This window comes from Cryptomeria japonica, chromosome 6 (assembly GCF_030272615.1).
Source record: "Cryptomeria japonica chromosome 6, Sugi_1.0, whole genome shotgun sequence".
Taxonomy (NCBI): Eukaryota; Viridiplantae; Streptophyta; class Pinopsida; order Cupressales; family Cupressaceae; genus Cryptomeria; species Cryptomeria japonica.
In genome coordinates this window covers 376,264,352-376,283,312 of record NC_081410.1, presented here as the reverse complement: position 1 = coordinate 376,283,312, position 18,961 = coordinate 376,264,352, and the positions used below count along the sequence as shown (strand labels likewise).

The window sequence follows — 18,961 nt, the reverse complement described above, 5'->3', positions numbered from 1 at the left end:
GTCACTTATGACTCCAATACTGATTATTGTCAAAACCAGGATGAAGCTGAGCCAGGAAGACTACTGAACTGCTGCAGTATCAGGACCCTGTCCACTACCAGAAATAGAAATATGCCGTACTGCCACTTACTAAAAATAGTAAGTCATGAACTACTGCTCCGAAAAGCATGATCTTCGCGCCCAGTGACAGAGCATGGAGAGCTCAGTAGGACAGTATCACCAAAATGGCTAACCCTTAACTTACTAAAAATAGTAAGTTCTCGCCTCATCAATGTTGGACCCTCATTCTTCATTCCACCCAGCCTATGGGTCTCAGGAATAGGCTAATGGACCACTGGAAGGTCATCAACGAGAAGGGGACATTACATTAGAACAGAAATTATTATTAAAAGCAACGATCATAGGAAACAAGCAATGATTTAATTATAGATGATGGGAGCGACTTTACAAGAAGCGAATAGAATTCATCATAATCAGTTACCTACAGCGATAAGGAGGATTGATCAGATCTTAGTGGCAACAGGTTAAGAAACAGAGATTCATTATATGTATGGATAAATTGGTGGCAGTGATACAAATTACTGAAGAAGAATAGAAGTCAGCGATATTGGAGAGATTCATGAAGACGTGCCGAGAACATTGTAACATCCCCAAAAAAAAAATTTGTTTTTTAACGATTTTATAAACACACCAATCACCCGATATGGTTAGAATAATGCAATCCAAACCAACCGAAAAGAACCCTTCACCTTTTGATCACCGAGAACCTAGACTGGGAGGGTGAGAGCATACGATGATAGGGGATCGTTAGATGCAACATTGAAAATGCAGATTACAATATTGGGCGACAAGCCAGCCCCTTCCACTTTCCAACGGGTAAAAACAAGGAAACTTGGCAGTAAACCAGCCAAGGAAACAAGAACACATTCAAACACAAATCACTCTACAGTGATATTTCAGCAGGACTTTTCACTAAACAAACTCAACTCAACCGCTTATGCAGCAGAAGGACAATTACAAACAAAGATCACTCGACCGCTTATGTAGCAGGAGGACTGAACTGAAAAAACTGAATTACAAACACTGAAGACGGCCAAGCCAGCCTCTTCCACTTATGCAATGGGAATTACAATGAAGTACTTCAGATACAATAGAGGTTAGTACTACTAACCAACAATTGCAATGATGAATACAATGAAGTACTAGGAATCATAACAATGGAACTCAGAAAAATACAAGCTAAAACACAAATAACCAAATCTGATGTAAAATACCAACAACTCCAGAAATGGACCAGCAACACTGAATGACTCACAACTTCCTCGAAACAACCCCAAATCGCACACGAACATAGGCAAATGGAAGATATGACCAAGGCGACCAAGATAGGAGCATAAACCAACACCAAAAATGCCAACAAAGAGCAGAATGCAACCCGAGGCACCTCCAGAAAGGTACGACCAGCACTGGAAGTTCGACTTGCTGCTAAAAATTCAAACTCACACCAAAAACCACTCCAAAACAAAAGAAAAATAGCCCAACCAATACACTTCCGATGAGCCGTTACCCAGCATGATCTGTCGCACGGGTAGGGAGATATGAATAAAACTTCGCTTTAGCCACACCAAACTAGCAACACGGAAAACACTGAACACACACTGAAAACTGACAACACACTCTCAAATGACTCCAACAACAAACTAAATCAGCTAGGTACTGTATTTCAAGTACAAAACTGTGCAAGCTAGGAAACCACAACTTCGAAGCTTAGATTCAATCACCATTCCTGCAACATAATGGTATAAATTCTCCAAGATAACGAAAATGAGGCACCCAACCTTGTATTTATAGATTTCTGAATCTCAAATTCAAATGAACATGGCGCCAAATTCCCTTTAATTTCATTTGCATTTCATTAAATGACCCCCTCAAGACATGGCATCCCATTTTAGGCCTCCTAGTCGAACTTTACCAAGGTACACAAGTTCGAACATGAGAAAACATTATAAAATGTAAAATTACTTCATTTTGGGCACCCTCCTAACTTGGGAAATAAAATGTGACTTGGGATAAATGATATAATTTTTCCATTCCTAAGTTGTTCCTCCAAAATTGATCGATAAAATAATTAAATATCAAACTTTAGGATAAAATAATAAAAATAATATTTAATTTATCAATTATAAATCAACTACTGGCCACTGCCAAATCAAACTGTGAACTGAAGTGCAGGAAATCACTAATCTTAACTAGATTGGAGCTCTGCCCAAGACTGCCAAAAATAGTATTGCCTGAATAGACACTTACTAAAAATAGTAAGTCATGAAAACAACTCCGAAAATCATGCTCATCGAACCCCGTGAATGAGTTCGGAAAACCAAAAAAAACCTCAAAATCCAGTCAGCTGCCACAAACTTACTAAAAATAGTAAGTTCAGAAATCACTTCAGAACAAGATGCATGTTATACCTCTGAAAAGCCTTCTAAAAACCCAGAAGGAAGCCACAATTGGAATCAAATAATCCTAACCAGACAAGCATCAATTGGCTCACGCAGTATTCCACAAAATTAGGAAACCCTAATTCCTGATTCCAGTCAGTCTACGGATCTCTGGAATAGGCTAATGGACCACTGGTTTTCTCCTTACTGAGAAGGGGACATTACAAACATTTGAAGATGACACTACCAAATTCCATATTTCCCATAGGCATCATAAAGGATGGTTACACTTTGGTGTTGTGTTATCTGAATTAAGACTAAGGATATACGGGAACTTCACGGAGGTAGTTCCTTTCCACGTTGCACTCAGGATGAGCATCAAACTCTATCTTAAGGATAGCAAACAATTATTATTAATATTCATTTAACCTCCAATCATTAGCAATCAGAAAGGATGCGGCTATGGTAAATATTAATGAAGCACATAACCAATTTGCTAAAATGTGAAAAGGTGTGATTAGGGATAAATTAAGAATTCGTGTCTATTTAAAACACCCTTCCCATCATATATTAGGACAATCCGATTCACCCCAAGATGGGGGGGAAGATAGAGGATGAAAGGTATAGATAAGATCAAAACATCTACAACTATCATTTAAAAAAAACAAGGAAAAAGAACATTCAATTCAAAAGGATTATAACTTGGAAATAAGAAGTAAGATGGGGGGGAAGATAGAGGATGAAAGGTATAGATAAGATCAAAACATCTACAACTATCATTTAAAAAAAACAAGGAAAAAGAACATTCAATTCAAAAGGATTATAACTTGGAAATAAGAAGTAAGAAGAAACAAAAAAGGGAAGGAATATAAAGAGAATCCAGAATTTGCAGATAATCCATTCAGATAAAGTGTCCTCCAAACTCTCTACAGATATAGAAAGTCGTCCTAGTCCTTAAACATATATCAGAACTACACGAAGGCCGGACTGTGATCAGATTTATAGCAGTTTCAAAGGTGATATGAAGAACTTTATTATGGAGAGAATCGTGTGGCAGACTTATAGTCACTACATACTCTCTCTCTCTCTCTCTCTCTCTCTCTCTCTCTCTCTCTCTCTCTCTCTCTCTCTCTCTATATATATATATATATATATATGTATGTATGTATGTATCTATGTATGTATGTACGTGTACACACACACACATAGAGAGAGAGAGAGGTGCAGTTTATTGATCACTTATGAGAAAGTGTGATTCGCATAATGTAACCCTTGAGAATTAATTAAGATTAATTATATTTATATTTATTGGAAGAATGCATGCATGAATTTTGATAGATTTGGATGGCACACATTTAATTGTGTATGCTTGTATTTATAAATGTATATCTTAGTTACCAGTTTGGGTTTGGGTTCAATGGTTTGGTTCATGAGTTTGGTCAAAGTTTTTTTGGGGGTTGGGTTTGTTTTGGGTTCGTCCATACAAATACATATAAAAATAAAAAATAAATACATATTTGCAGCAATAATTAAGTTCAAAATACAAATACAACAAGCTCATGGTACCCTTGCAGTTGCATATTTAATCAATTTTACTAGTGAAGTAAGATTAGAAGCTTAGCTGAATATAATTAACTTTCATGATCTATCAAGGACCAATAGATGTAGAAAATGTTGCATAAATCCTGATCGGGACATCCACTTAGTTTGATTTGGCAATTTCCAATGATCCTTTGTGAACACTTAATGGAATTTTCCCTAATATGTTGGTATGAACATCAAGAAAATACAATCGTAAAAATTAGATTAAAATGTGGAATTTTATCTGACGATTTCTTCTTCAATATGCAGTGGCTTATACAGCTGAAGTTGATAAGCAACGACAAGTTTGTATACCAAGCTGAGAAAAAAGATCTAATTTCAAGCATTTTCTCCATGCTGCAGCAAAAAGATGTAAGGCTTACCAAATAGGTTTGAGCTTGTGATATTTTTTGAAGAAAAATCACTGCTCGTGTTTTTCTAAGTAAAGTTGAACTTGTTGCAAATCTAAGAAAATGTGGAGGGTATTATGAGTTCTTTGTATTTAGATTGAGTCTGCAACAATGCATTGTGAACCTGTGGATGGGCTTTGGAATAAAAAAATAAGTCAACAAAAGCACAAAAAATTATTCAAATTCATAATGGTGCATTTGAGGGCGAATTCTCTCTAGGTCTGTGAGCAAAACCCTGTTTGGGCCCACGTAGACTGTACCCAGACCCCAAACTGGGTTTGAACCGAACCAAGACCTTGAGTCTTTGAGCAATAGACCACTATGTGTATGCATGTATGTATGTATGTATCCATGTATGCATGTATGTATATGTTACTATACATGTATCATTGTATATAACTATATATGTATAACAATACATATATAGTATATATATATATATATATATATACATACATATATACATATATACATACATACGTGCATTCATACATACATACATATAGCTAGACAAGAAGTAGTATTAGAGCATTGATTCTATAAATTGTGATCAAGTGTTTGAAATCCGCAAAACAATTTTGATTAGTTAAGTCCTTGAACCATGGACATTGTCCTCATGTATCAAACAAGCAACACATTCACAGAAATGAGCATCAAGCAAAGATTGCCATTGAATGTGGATTAGCATGACCTTCCACCTAGCTACAGGTAAATTGTTTTGTTACCAATGTTATATGGATTGTTTTATATTTTGCCTTTGAGAGTATCTATCTATGTCAGACCATCTTTAACAATTTCAAATAAAGTGATCATGCTTCTTGATTAGAAAGTAGCATACTCAAGCAAAACAGATTTACAAGAATTTATAAAAACAACTTACCATCAGAAGTGTTTGATATTTTTTTGATGTATTGAGACATCAATAGTTAGAATATTTTAGAGAAGTGTTTGATATTTTCTTGATGTACTGAGACATCAATAGTTAGAATATTTTAGAGTGCGAGTGTAGCTACACTCAAATAAATCATATATGCACGGAAAGAATTCAAATAAATACTATTACTTTCCTATAAGTCATATGATCACCAGATAATTCTTCATGAAACCAGCATTCTTCAACCATAATTTGCCATATTCATGATGATATTAGACTGAGAAAGCCCCATCAAGAAATTTGAAAAAGATAGGTCCAGTAAGAAAGTGGGAAAGGATGGATCACATGGAGTGCATTACTACTTTGGACAGTATGGTCATACAATATTATATTTTGCAAGATAAGACCTAAGGATCCTTCATAAGGAAAGATGCAAATTATGTTACTGGCAAAGGCACAGAAGACAAAGAAAGAGGGGAAGATAAGGTATGCAAGAAGATAACACCCTCTGGAAACAGGAAAAGGTCTATAGCAACTAGATTTGTATTGTAATTTCAGCCTCGCTGAATCTTATATGTCCCCAGCTTATTGATGAGCTCTCTGGTGGTCCTTGATAGAGTAAATATCTGAGTTTATGTGGGATTTTCAGATTACTTTCCCATCTTGATTTTGAAAGTATGATGCATGTAAATGTTAAGGCTTTCTGTTTTGTGCTTAGCAAGATTCTATGCAATGCTCAACTGAAGAGAACTATAAAGAGCCAACAAATCATTAGAAATGTTCAGTATTTTGTTTACATAAAGAAATGGTTAAGCTCCATCATGGGGGAATTTATAACCATGCTCCAAACAAATCATGTGTAAATAAAAGGCTTTATTGAGATGCTATAATTCCTATCATTATCATCTTCCATTTTAATTGCCCATTACTTTCTTCATCGCTGTATTGTTTAAATAATCCTACAAGCTAGAAAATGAATCTACGCTTACTGAAAACTGGTTCCCTAAGACAGGAGCCTCATAGCAATTGCCAGGGATCAGCTGCCATCGTTGAAATTCACCTCGATAACCTCTTCCTATGCTTCCTGCACTGTGAATGTTTTTTTTGCAGAGTTTGTTAATATATCCATAGCAAAGAATCATTTGTTATGAAGATAAAATTGAGTATTTAATTAGAATGAATAAACCCCTATGCATAATGATAAACTATACAATCAATGAAAGATGGTGTATTTAACTATGAGCCACTGTCACATATTTGAAAATTTGAAATTGCATTTTGGCATATAGGTAGACCTACCCCATCCCTCCAAGTGGAACACCATGGCAAGAAGAAGGCTTTATCTCACGATTGAAGGGATCAATTATTGGCCTCTGCAATAAAGACCAAAGAAAGAAATTATATTAATGTCCACAGATGACCAGGAGTAGGTCAATGGGACTAGAGGTGACAACAGTTAACAATAGAAAGTTCTAGGAAAAGAAAGCCCTTGAATCAAAATAATAAAAGAAAATAAGACAAAACAAAGTGTTGAAGGAGATAGAGGTTTGAATAGAAGGAAATGCTTATTGGACAAGATTAAGCATGCATTATATCTGCAAATGTCTGAGTACATCTAGATCTTAAAACAGGAAATATTAATATAACATAGATGCCTGTCAACGCAAAAATAGTCCAGCTAAGTAAAATGTAACTACCCTTCCTTTGGAAATTTCATCTTGTACATGACGCCATAATCGCAGAGCCAACCCAGCCTTCATCAAATTTGCAGACAGAAAGTCAACCACAGGATACAATAAAAGTTTATAATTGATAAATATATGAAATGCTGTGTGCAAAAAAAATTCTGAATTTTTCTGAACTTTGAGTATACAGATATGCATAAATAGTTTCCAACTCAAAACAAATTGACATCTTATGCTAATACATAAAAGTAACATACTATGAATGAATACCATTTTAGACATACCAGCTTGAACTTTTCCGCTAAAGTGAGACTGAATTCAGAAAGAAAATTAGCATGCTTGTTTAGCTTACAACTCCATGCCAATTTTTGAGGAAGCCCTGGATCATGCTTCACCTGCAAAGAAAGGGAAAAAATAGAGTAATGTTCACAAATGACATCTTCAACTCCATCTTACAGCAACTACAACTTACAAGATTGGGAATCACAAGCAGTGATAGCCATAGAAACATAAAATGTATACAATTCCAAATCATGATACGGGGAGGCAATTTGTTAGATAACTACACTAGTACAAAAATACATATAGAAATCTATTACTCACTGTTGGATCAAAATTCAACCACATGATCATGAGCTCTATAATCAATATTGTTGGCCATTTGGAGGAATTGATTATGTGTTGCATTGATGTTTTGTCATTGATGTCAACACTAGCTGTTTTGTGTGTGTTGTCTATTTCATGTGTGTTGTCTCTCATAAGGGAATCAAGGTAGACCAGAACAAGATTAAAGTTGGAGTTGCTATTGTTAGAAAAAATGAAAAATATGACTATTTTTGGGCTCATAAGCTACAATCACAAGTTTGTTCTGAAGTGCACATTCATTGTTGCACCACTCATTGACTCGCTTAAGAAGAAGTATTTGTTTTCTAATGAGGTGACCCAACAATTTGAGAAAACAAGGAAACCTTGTACACCATGCTAGTTTAGCAACTCTTAACTTTTGCTAAACCTTTGTAATAGGGCATGATGCTTTAGGACAAGAAATTGGAGATGTATTGAATCTTATCACATGAAGGAAGACCCTTAGCATTTGAATGTATTATCGCACAATCCAAAACATAGATAACTTAGCTAGTCCACTTATCAGAAGGAAATGTTGGTCATATTACACATAGTCAAGCAATGTATTCAGACTCGAATCTGTTTTGCCCCATTTTGGCTTTGAGTCCCATTGTCTTCATGTTTTATCTTGGGCATTTGTGACCCATTTGTTGATAACCGATCAAAGAAATTCTAAATGGGCCATCTTGCTTGATTGTGCCTTTGGATGTTGTATTAATCCCCTCTTTCATGTTTTAGCCAAATACCCATGTCGAAAAACCAAAATTCAGTTGTGTTGTGTTTTTCAGGTTGTGGAGTTTCGAGTGTTGTGTTTTAGAAAGTGGAGCAGTCGTTTTGGGACCTGTTGTGAGTTGCACACACTCCGTGTCGCCGACAGGGTCCCCCTCTTTAATTTTCGGCCTTTGTCCTGCTGAGTTTCGAATTGTGATTTTCGTCCGCCGTCCTTTTTGTTGGGATCCAGGAAGTGGTGAAGCATTAAGCTTTGTGGTCATAAAAAGAAAGGCCACGTTTGGATTTTAAGTCGCAAAGCCTGGGAGTTCTATGCGGAGAGTTTCACATTTTGAATACCCAAGATTTTCGCCAAATAGAGGGAAAAGCATCTAAGTCAAAAAACCTTGCAAAATGGCCTTATGGGCCGATTTTCGCCAGATAGAGGGAAAAGCGTCTAAGTCAAAAAACCTTGCGAAATGGCAATGTGGGCCGATTTTCGCCAAATAGAGGGAAAAGCGTCTAAGTCAAAAAACCTTGCGAAATGGCAATGTGGGCCGATTTTCGCCAAATAGAGGGAAAAGCGTCTAAGTCAAAAAACCTTGCGAAATGGCCTTGTGGGCCGATTTTCGCCAGATAGAGGGAAAAGCATCTAAGTCAAAAACCTTGCGAAATGGCCTTGTGGGCTGATTTTCACCAGATAGAGAATAAAAGCGTCTAAGTCAAAAACCTTGTGAAATGGCCTTGTGGGCCAATTTTTGCCAAATAGAGGGAAAAACGTCTAAGTCAAAAACCTTGCGAAATGGCCTTTTGGGCCGATTTTCGTCATATAGTAAAGCGTCTAACTTAAACCTTGCAAAATGTGCTTTTAGGCTGAATTCCGAAAACCAAGTGAAAACGCGAAATTATAAACAGTTGCAAAAAGGCCTCCTGGGCCGAAAATCGCTAAAGCGACGGAAAAGGCGTTATTTGTTTTAAAGTTTGCAAAAGGTCCATTTGCCCCGAATTCCGAAAACCAAGTGAAAACGTGAAATTATAAACAGTTGCAAAAAGGCCTCATGGGCCGAAAATCGCTAAAGCAACGGAAAAGGCGTTATTTGTTTTAAAGTTTACAAAAGGTCCATTTGCCCCGAATTCCAAAAATCAAGTGAAGGCGTTGTAACTTAGAACTTTTCAAAATCGCTATTTGCCCCGAAAATGCTAGTATTTTGAAAACAGTGTTAAGTTTAGTGTTTGCAAAACTCTCTTTCATCCTGAAAATTGCCAAAGAGAGTGAAAGTAGCTATAAAAAGGAAGGCGTTAGGTTTTATAAATCTGCATTTTATCTCTTCCTATGGGCAAGCATCGATGAAGTTCGAAATTGCGTGAAGGTTGATCTAGTGTATGCATTTTACTCTCTAGCCCGAAATTAGTCAAGCAAAGTTAAATCGTGGATGGGGGATTTGGGCTTATACTTTCAAATGTTTGCATCTTTTCCTCTCAGTCCGAAAAATCAAGAAGGGTGGAAATCGCGCAGTCCATAGGCGGTGTTTTAACTCTTTCAAGCTTGCAAAATACTTCTCTTGGCCGAAACATAAAAAGGAGGGCGTTTAACCCTTCATTCTTGCAAAGCCTTTTCAATCCCCCCCGCAGTCTAAAAAATCGCAAGAGGCTAGTCGGAGGAAGAAGTTCTTAAAAGTTTACAAAAGGGCCTTGCAGGCCGAACTTGCACAAAGCCTTTCCTAAACCCGAAGTTTGGAGAAATCACGGGGTAACCACCTTGTAAACCAAGTATGACTTGTTTTGTCTCCCTTAAAATCATTTAATAAATGCAAAACTGGTCACTATGCTTAAACGGTTAATGGAGAATTTGTCAGGTGAAATTTTGTAGATTACAATTTTCTTTTGGAAGGGCATCAAGCAAAGTTTTAAAACATAGCGCAACAGCAAAGCTTGTCTAAAAATTAGCCTTGAAAGCGAAAATTCAAACTTAGGGAAATTTTGAACATTTTGAAAAATTAAACTTAGGCAAAACTTTTCTTTGAGTGCAAAATTGGCAATCATTAAGGCACCCGAGCCCTAAACTACAGCTAAGTAGCAAATTTTAAAAAAGAGCTTAATTCCCTATTTCATTGCATTTCACTTCCAAATTAATCAGGCTCTTTTGCTAAAGCATCGTACTTTCTTCAAATTTCGGTTTTCCCATTGATCCTTATGTGCTAGCTTCATCCTCTATTTTGACTAACCTGTTTGTTTCCTTCATCTTGTCTCGTAATCCGCATCCGATTGTGCAGGATAAATGCCTAAATCGGCGATAGAATCTTCAAAAACACCCGGTGCAACCGGAACATCTCGGGTCTCTAAATCTATCATTCTCCGCAAAGGCGAGAAGATGAAGTACCAGCACAAAAGAGGAGTGAGGGAGTCAAAAGTCCAGAGCATATGGGAGAACATAGGTGATACTGATTTGGGCCACATAGACATTCACGACTTCAGAGACCGGGTATATTCTCCTAACGCCTATGGCAAGCCTAGGCGGATGATGGAAAGTGGTATCGCTCAGGCGGCAGGTTTCCCTCCATCCATGCAAGATTATGAGCTAGTAGTTGAGGCTGCCCGACATTATCAGCCAGAGACCAGATTAGTGATTCTAGAAAATATGGTGCTGGCTGACTTCACACCTGAGGCCATTGGGGATGCATTTGACATCCCATTTCCTGATAATCCCATTTCTACAACCATAGATGAAGCACAAGTTGCTTACGACATGAACCCTGCTAAATGCAGGACATTGATAAATGAAGAATGGTATAGGAGAGAAGGCCTCCGAGTATTAGGATCAGTAAAAAGACCCCCAGAAGTGACTTTCATAACGAGCATGGTGATATGGTCACCTTACTCAACTGGGTTATGGGACTCCCTTAGTCTAAGTTTTTTGAGGAGTGGATGTTCTACTTTACAGAGAAGGTCTTTGTCGGGAAATCCAAGTTCGACTGGGCTCAGATCATTAGTGATAATATCCATACACAGCTAGTCGAACTTGAAGAAAAGAAGTACTTCACCATGACCTCCTACCTGGTTTATATGTTCGCCCGACACCAGTCGCTGACAGGATTAATCAAGAAGGGTGAAATCGGGAACGGCCCAAATCAAGTCAGGGTGTATGACTGCTACCCTCAACTGCATTACTACGACATTGCTCAAAGAGAAAAGAACAACGCTGCTTATGCAATTGGTCAATATGAGCGTGTCAATGACGCCTTTACAATGCACCTAGTCAGGTTGATGTAGGGGGGATTGCACATAAGGCTCTTGGAGCAGGCTACCATTTTGGTACAAAAGTACGGCCCCTGGTTTATTCAATTCCCTAGGTTCACCTATATCAGGATAGTCGGCTTTTAGGGAGCTCCGTTCCGACTTCCACGCTATCCGACAGACAAAATAGTGCTTATGGAGGTTGCAAGGCAGGCACATCCAATGGGCAGCTTACTCAGAGATAAGAAACAGTCCGGATTCACCTTCCCTATGATTTTGGGTGCCCTCAATGTGCATTTCAAGAATTCAATACAAGCTGATGAGTCACTTGCTGAATTAGCATCTTATGACCTACAGGAACATTTCCCAAGGAAATGTTTTGATCATGACAATTTGGCAAAACGAGCCTATGGCAGGCGCTACAGAGCAAAGGCATCAATTGAGGACTATTGGAAGAATTGTTCTGATGACTATAAGGTCCGAAAGTGTGAGTATTCCAAGCTAAGTGTCCAGCAGATGCGGCTTTATGAGTATCATCGGGTCCCAGATCAGGTGACAGATTCTGGCAATTGCTTGCAAGTCCAAGAGTTTAAGGCAGTAAAATACCTTTTGCCGGGCATTGATTGGTCTCAAGATCCGGTCACTGATTTTGAGGCAGTTATGGCAGCTCCAGGAAGATATACTGATCACTAGTTATCCCAGCAAATTGAGAGACTAACCCATGAAGGAATTCAATTTACATACCATATGATGGGCAGTCTCGATTCCTAGTCTTCGGAAGATGAGGGAACCTCAAGTGCACCGAAAGAAGAGGTTGAGAAACTCAGAAAGAAGAGGAAGAAAGCCAGAGCTAATAGAGGGACTCGGGCATCAAAAAGAACTAGAAGGGAAAAGATCCCTATTAGAAGGCCAGAAGTCAGTTCGTCATCCAAAGACCCCAATTCGAAGGATGATGTAGTTGAGCTTGACTATATACCTGCTCCGCCTTCCCAGAGTGATGTTGATGCATTCAAGGCCAATAATCCCTCTAGCACAAGGTAAGCCAAATGCAGAAGTCAGGATCATTGGTTCTGATGAACCTGGAAATCAAGTTGAGGGAGAAATTCTGCCTAATCAAGAGGTTGGTAAGCATGAGCTCACCCAGGGGAGTTGGCATGAATTACAATTGAATAACGCCGACAAAGATGACACCACCGTCGAAGGAGAACGCAAGGCGGATGAGACCCACGAGCCCGATAGAACTAAAGAGCAAGCATCACAAGGGGATACCCGACAGTTGTTCAATGAGGTAGGGGAGAACTCAGCTATAAGTAAAGGGCTAGATACTGCATTTGTTCCTTCTATGACAGATCAATTGCAGATAGGCAGTGGGCCAACTAAAACCTCTAAGGAGCAAAGTGGGAATTTGGCCATAACATCCGAGCAGACCATCCCTCAAGATTGGCTAGTTGCTCGTGCATAGCGGAAAGAAACCGTCAAGCCACCTATCAACTTGGAGGATATCTTCTCTGGCATAGGGGAAACAAAATCCAAAGGCAAGAAGAATCCCAAGACCTACTCTTGGATCACCAAGGATGAGCAGAGGAACCGCACCATCCATATCGCTACTCCACCTGTCGATAAGCCAACAAATCAAATTGCATTGGTCGATTATAGCATTGCAACCATCCCGATAGGGCAAGCCACCAAAGAGCAAGAAAAGGAAGAGTTCAAGGACTCCATGCAGAATATACTCAGGCAACTCGACGAAATGACTACTGAGAGAATCATGTACCGAGTTTGTGCTGAGCAGGCTAAGGGATATATTGATCACCTGCTAAAACCATTGCAACATGCCCCTGAATCCTATGTTCCCCCATTGGCATTGGCACAACGGACTACAATAGAGTTTGAAGGAGTATGTGATACCGCCAAAGCTGTCAAGGAATGGATTCAAGACATTAAGAAAAAGGGAGAGTGGATCATTGAAGATGTAAAGGAAATGGCCCACCACCGAGAGACCATTCTGGTCAAATTGTTCGAGATAAAAAAGGAGTGTTTCAGGGTCCATGAGGTGGTTGGTACAATTCTTCCCCTCATGAGGGCTCTTTTCTGGACCCACATGCAGATTCTCACATTGTCCGCTATCCTGGATCCTCATGACATCAACGTTTTTAAAGAATGGTACTAGACTGCCAACATGAAGAATGACACAAAAGGCACCGTTAATAAAGAGCAGGAGGAATGCGAGGAAATTTTGAAAAACATGAGGGATCTTGGTGGAAAGATCCTCCGATCAATGGTTCTTGGCTGGAAAAATAGTTTGTCCGATGACCAAGTACAGTTAGATTGGGAGGATAGATTGAGAATTGATAAGGTCGCATACTTCACGGAGGACCTAGAGTTTGCCAGTGGATTGCATTCAGACATACTAAGTTTTGAGGCTCATCAGTCTGACTGGAAGGGTGGGTTAAAGCATGTAGATCGCCACTTGGAGGGTATGCAATATAAAATACGCCATCCTCCCATGCCCCAAAGCATGGTGTTGTTCCAGCCTAAGTCACCAGGTTCGAATTCGAATTCGAAGTTCGACAACTTTGAAATTCGAATGAAGTTCGATGAGGCAAAAATTCGAAATGTATAAAATTCGAATTAAGTTCGCCATATGTATAAATATGCCAGATATATTCTATAAAACAACCAATCTTTCATATGGAAGATGGTTCCATATGAATTGCTAATAAGGTTTATTGTAAGTAACATCTTCATCCCATCTTATGAGAATAACAGAATCACCAAATACTGGAATACCTCACTGATTGGGTAATCAATTATCATCTTCAGCATTTTTTTTCTCATCCTAATTGAGGGTTCTAACAGACATAAATATCCAGAAGAAAGAACGGGTTGATGGGTTTTAATCAAAGAAAAGAAGATGTGTTTAAAAAATATTAACAAAAGAAGAAGGCCAAAAATTTATTTTAAAAAAAAAAAAAAAATTATTTTTTTTTTGAAGTTCGGCGAATTTCAACGATTTTTTTTTTTTTTTCAAGTGCGGCGAATTTCGAACTTCAAGGATGAAATTCGGCCGAACCTGGTGACTTAGGTTCCAGCTATGCATCAGATTTCAAGAATATGTCCAGGCAGAGCGTGCAGCAGGTCGGGACCTTTGGAAGGAGTATTTGCACAGTGAGGATGAATTTTGGGAAAAAGGGTCTACAGCAGAAAAGGAGAAAGTGCTTTCATAAAGTGCAAAGTTTCTTTAAAAAATCTTTAAAGAACTTTTTAAGCATAAAGTTCATTTCTAACTACCAAAACAGTTGTAAATTTTGAGCTCCGTGCATGTGCACTTTTGGAGCAGCTTTTTGGGGTAGTTAATTATCTTTTTGGTAGTTATTGCTTCTCCTTTTGTTGTTGTTGATATTTTGCCTCCCATTTATGGGTATGGGCAGTTTTGATATAGGATGAATCTGGCCCACTTATTTAATTTTAAATCTTGGCCATTCATCCATTTTTGGAAATCTATATAAAGCAATTAGTTCCTCTTTGTAATGGAGAAAAAACAAAGATTGTTGCAGAAACTCTGGCAAAATACATACAAGATTTAATGGAAGTTAAAGTTGTGTTTGTTCTACTGTGAGTGCATGGTCCTCTTCTCCATTTATTTCATATTTCTGCAATTGTATTTAATTTCAGACAGTTATTTATGCATATATTCGATAGAAATCTTAGTTCATACCATTAGGAAATAGTTGATTATTGTTTCCTCTGCATGGTTAGTCTGAACCCCTTTTATGCTAAGTTTGGTTGTTAGATTTGGATAAATATGTGTAAGAAATCTATCATTCATGTCTAATAGCTTGAAAATTCGAAATCCTTAGATGATTGCACTGGCTTTTACCTAGTTGTGCTAATTAGCTGGCGAAGTAATTTCTAGTTATTTTGAGATTTCTGTCTATATGTTGAAATATGCTGTCTTAGTTAGAATTAGTTAGTTGTTCTTATTCACTCTTCATCCCTCTCTCCTTTTTCCTTTTTCATCAAAGAAACCCTCCAGTCAAGCTGAAATAGCATCAATCAGAGGCAAAATCAGATGATATAGGACTGTTAAACTTTAGGGAACCCGTTTGAAACCAATTCCGTCTAACCGTAAGTCCCCTTTGTGTTTCTAGCAAAACACATCAAATTGCTAAGCTATCCTGCTATCAAGACCTGACAACCAAAACATTGAGGTCATCCCTATTGATCAAATTCACACAGCATTAGGGATTTCCTTATCTCAAGAGAGGATAGGATTCTTAGTATTTCTATTCTGCGTTGGCTGGATGAAGTCGTAAGTTCCGCGACTTCAGACACGTCAACAGGACCCAACACAATATAACTCGTACCTAAAAGGTAATCACTTTAAAGTCAAATCTAACCACACCAAGCTTATATACTTTTAAAAAAGAGGCTATCCAAAAAGGAGCAACAAAAGTGGGTTGGCGATATATTAGGATGTGGCATTGAAACTAGATACAAGAAGGGCAAGGAAAATAGTGATGGCATTCCCTCTAGACAACAAGGGGGCACAAACTTGTTGAATTCCATTTGTTTCATAAGTGCCGGCTAGACAGTAGCAACATTTCAAAAATAGCAGCAAGATTGAGGGACTCAACAAATTAACCAATAACTGGAAAATTCCTAGAATGTACAAGCTCTTACATAGTAAGACTCTATACAGCACAATGATTGGTTGTACTTATGTTGGAATGCACTATTGAAACATATACTGTCAACCTATGGCAGCCACTTGGGTTTCCTGAAAACTTGTCATCATGTTAAGCAGGTCTTATTTTGGGATAATGTGGAGGGAAACGTACTATAGTTTGTATCTGAGCATCTAGTCTACTAGCACAATAAAAGTTGGACCCTCAAATTGTTATGACAAATTGAACCCTTGGCTACTCCTATCCAACAATAAGAATAATTTTCCACGGATTTTATTAGTAGTATTCCTAATGGAAGAATAGAGCCTCATATATTGATAGTGGACAGACTCACTAAGTATGCACATTTCCATGAAACAACACCTCCTTTCTTAGGAAGTACAATGGCGTCAGCTTTCATGGAGAATATTTATACAATTCATTGGTTTCCCAAGTTTCCAGAATTCGCAAGCAGCTTCTAGAAAGAACTGTTTAGGCTTACTGGCAATACATTGGTAATAGCTCTTAATGTCAGACCCAATTAAATGACCAGACAGAGACTAATGATTGTCAACAAGAGCTTAGAATGCTACCTTTGATATTTTATGTCATAAAAACTATCGTTGTGGCTCAAATGGCTTCCCTTGGCAGAGAGGTGGTCCAACAAAACTTTCCATACATCCATCAAACTGACTTCCTATGAAGCACTCTATGGTTAGCCCCTACCTATCAACAGTTGATATCAGCAAGGCTCCTTAAAAGCTTCAGGCAGTGGAAAACCATGTGTGCGAGCAACAGTAAATTCTTCAGATTTTCAAGGAGAATGTGAATATGGCTCCATATAGGATGAAACAGGTTGTGGATCAACATAGGCACAAATGCCAGTCTTAAAAATTAAGGATGCATCTGAAAAAGATGAAGCTTAAAGAAGAGCATCAACCTTGCACAAGACAGCCAAATTGCATTGTCAGTAGAATAGAAGAAGGCAACTTAAAAAACTCATGTTAAGTACAGGTCTACAATCAGGGAAGCATGTGTCCAGCCATAAATCAAGGTGCATCCATTTTCTTTTCTTTAAATAAATCAAGATTCATACGATTACCTCTTAACATTTATAGGGATGACAAACAGTTCAAACAATTGATGCATATTGTAGAATGTCTTCTTTCATTTTATTTATCACAAAGATGTTGTCAGATCAATTTGTAAGGCATATGAAATAAATCACCATATCCTCTCTGTGGAAACATATAAATCAAAGTTCTTAACATGCCAAGCTAGGTACATGTCCATCCAAACTATAGATTGGTTTATAAAATCAAGTATCAATCAGAAATGGATTCATGCGGCACAAAAATACAATTATTTTGCAGAATGCAATATGATTAGTCCTCAACATAGATGGAGATTTTATAGCCTTGATTCTTGAAATTGAGTTGAATACATTTGTAGAGTCCCAAATATTGTATATTGGATAGGCACAACCAATGAAATTTGGATCCTAATTTGATCAAACCAGAGAAATGGGACTCGCCCAAACTCGCCCAGACTCGGCAAGTCCGAGTACGAGTCATGCTCGGCGAGTCCTAGGGGCTCGGACTCGGACTCGGACTCGTCCGAGTCTGGAGAGTAAAATCGCCAGACTGGCCAAGTTGGCGAGTTTGGCTCAAACTCGGCAAGTCTTGAGCCCCAAACTCGGCTACTGCCTAGCTTAAGTAAAATGACAAAAAAAAAACATTTTAAAAAGTTTTTTTTAAAATGAATGGTCTCGTCTTTGTTCACTACAACCTCCGCCTGAGAATGAGAAAAATTAAGGTTACAACATGTCAGCCAATAGAAAAATAACACTCGACGCCTTTATTAAATAATAAGTTTTTTTTGGCCTCGCGGGGCGCTGCCCCTCGACCCCGCCCTGTATTGTGACAGGGAGCGCGCAAGGGGCGCTGCCCCCAAACCCCCGTCGAAAATTATGGGGGAAACTGCGTCGATAGAAGTAGGGAAAATTTAACCTCCGAGTCTGACACTGATTGGATCGACCAGGTAGATATAGAGGCTGAGACTGTAGCCATGGCAGAGGAGGAGCGGAGAGCATGAGCACAGACTGAAGATTCAGAGGCAAATAGTGACACGGATGTTCCTGATGTTGGTGAGCACGGCATGGTGCCACGGGGAGCGGCCATGGCTGTCCAATCATCCAGGACCTACCTTAGACGCCTTCGCAAGGGGTCGGGGCTGGAGGGTGCTGCCGTGCAGGCTCCTCTGAGCCATAGGCTTGTAGTTGTATTTACCTTTGGTATTTGTATGAAACATTTGATGATGATCATATGATGACATCTATTTTTTATTCCATGAGTTTTGTAATATTGTATACATTTGACAATATTTATATATCTATGTTTGTTATTTTCTTCAGCTACAATTTGCTTTTATGCTTGATGTATACTTGTGTATGTAATCAAATGAGCTGATTTTGATGATGTTATTGTGTCTTTAAGGTGTATTCAATAAAGGGTGTCTGAAACAAGTTTTAAATCTTTAAAAATCTCTAAATTTCTTGAGTTTTCCACTTTCTCGAGTCCAGCCGAGTCTGGAGCCGAGTCTGACGCCGAGTCGGCCTTGCCGAGTCCGAGTCCCGTTTCTTTGGATCAAACAAACCCAAAGTTTAAACAAGCAGCTGTCACTCGAACAAATGTGTAGCTGTGAACTTGACGAGAGTACTCAAGGACAACAAAGATGTAGT

General features: G+C 38.4%; 1 protein-coding gene across 5 annotated transcripts in view; it reads right to left on the bottom strand.

Moving 5' to 3' along the window:
* LOC131072213 (uncharacterized) overlaps positions 1–18,961 on the bottom strand; it is a 241,343-nt gene that overhangs the window by 203,210 nt on the left and 19,172 nt on the right. For all 5 annotated transcript variants that reach the window (XM_058008301.2, XM_058008305.2, XM_058008302.2 and 2 more), the window contains 4 exons: positions 7,273–7,383; positions 7,001–7,057; positions 6,603–6,676; positions 6,293–6,392 (listed from right to left, as the gene is read on the bottom strand). In XM_058008301.2, the coding sequence (XP_057864284.2) occupies positions 6,293–6,392; positions 6,603–6,676; positions 7,001–7,057; positions 7,273–7,383 (342 nt within the window). The remainder of the gene's footprint in view (positions 1–6,292; positions 6,393–6,602; positions 6,677–7,000; positions 7,058–7,272; positions 7,384–18,961) is intronic.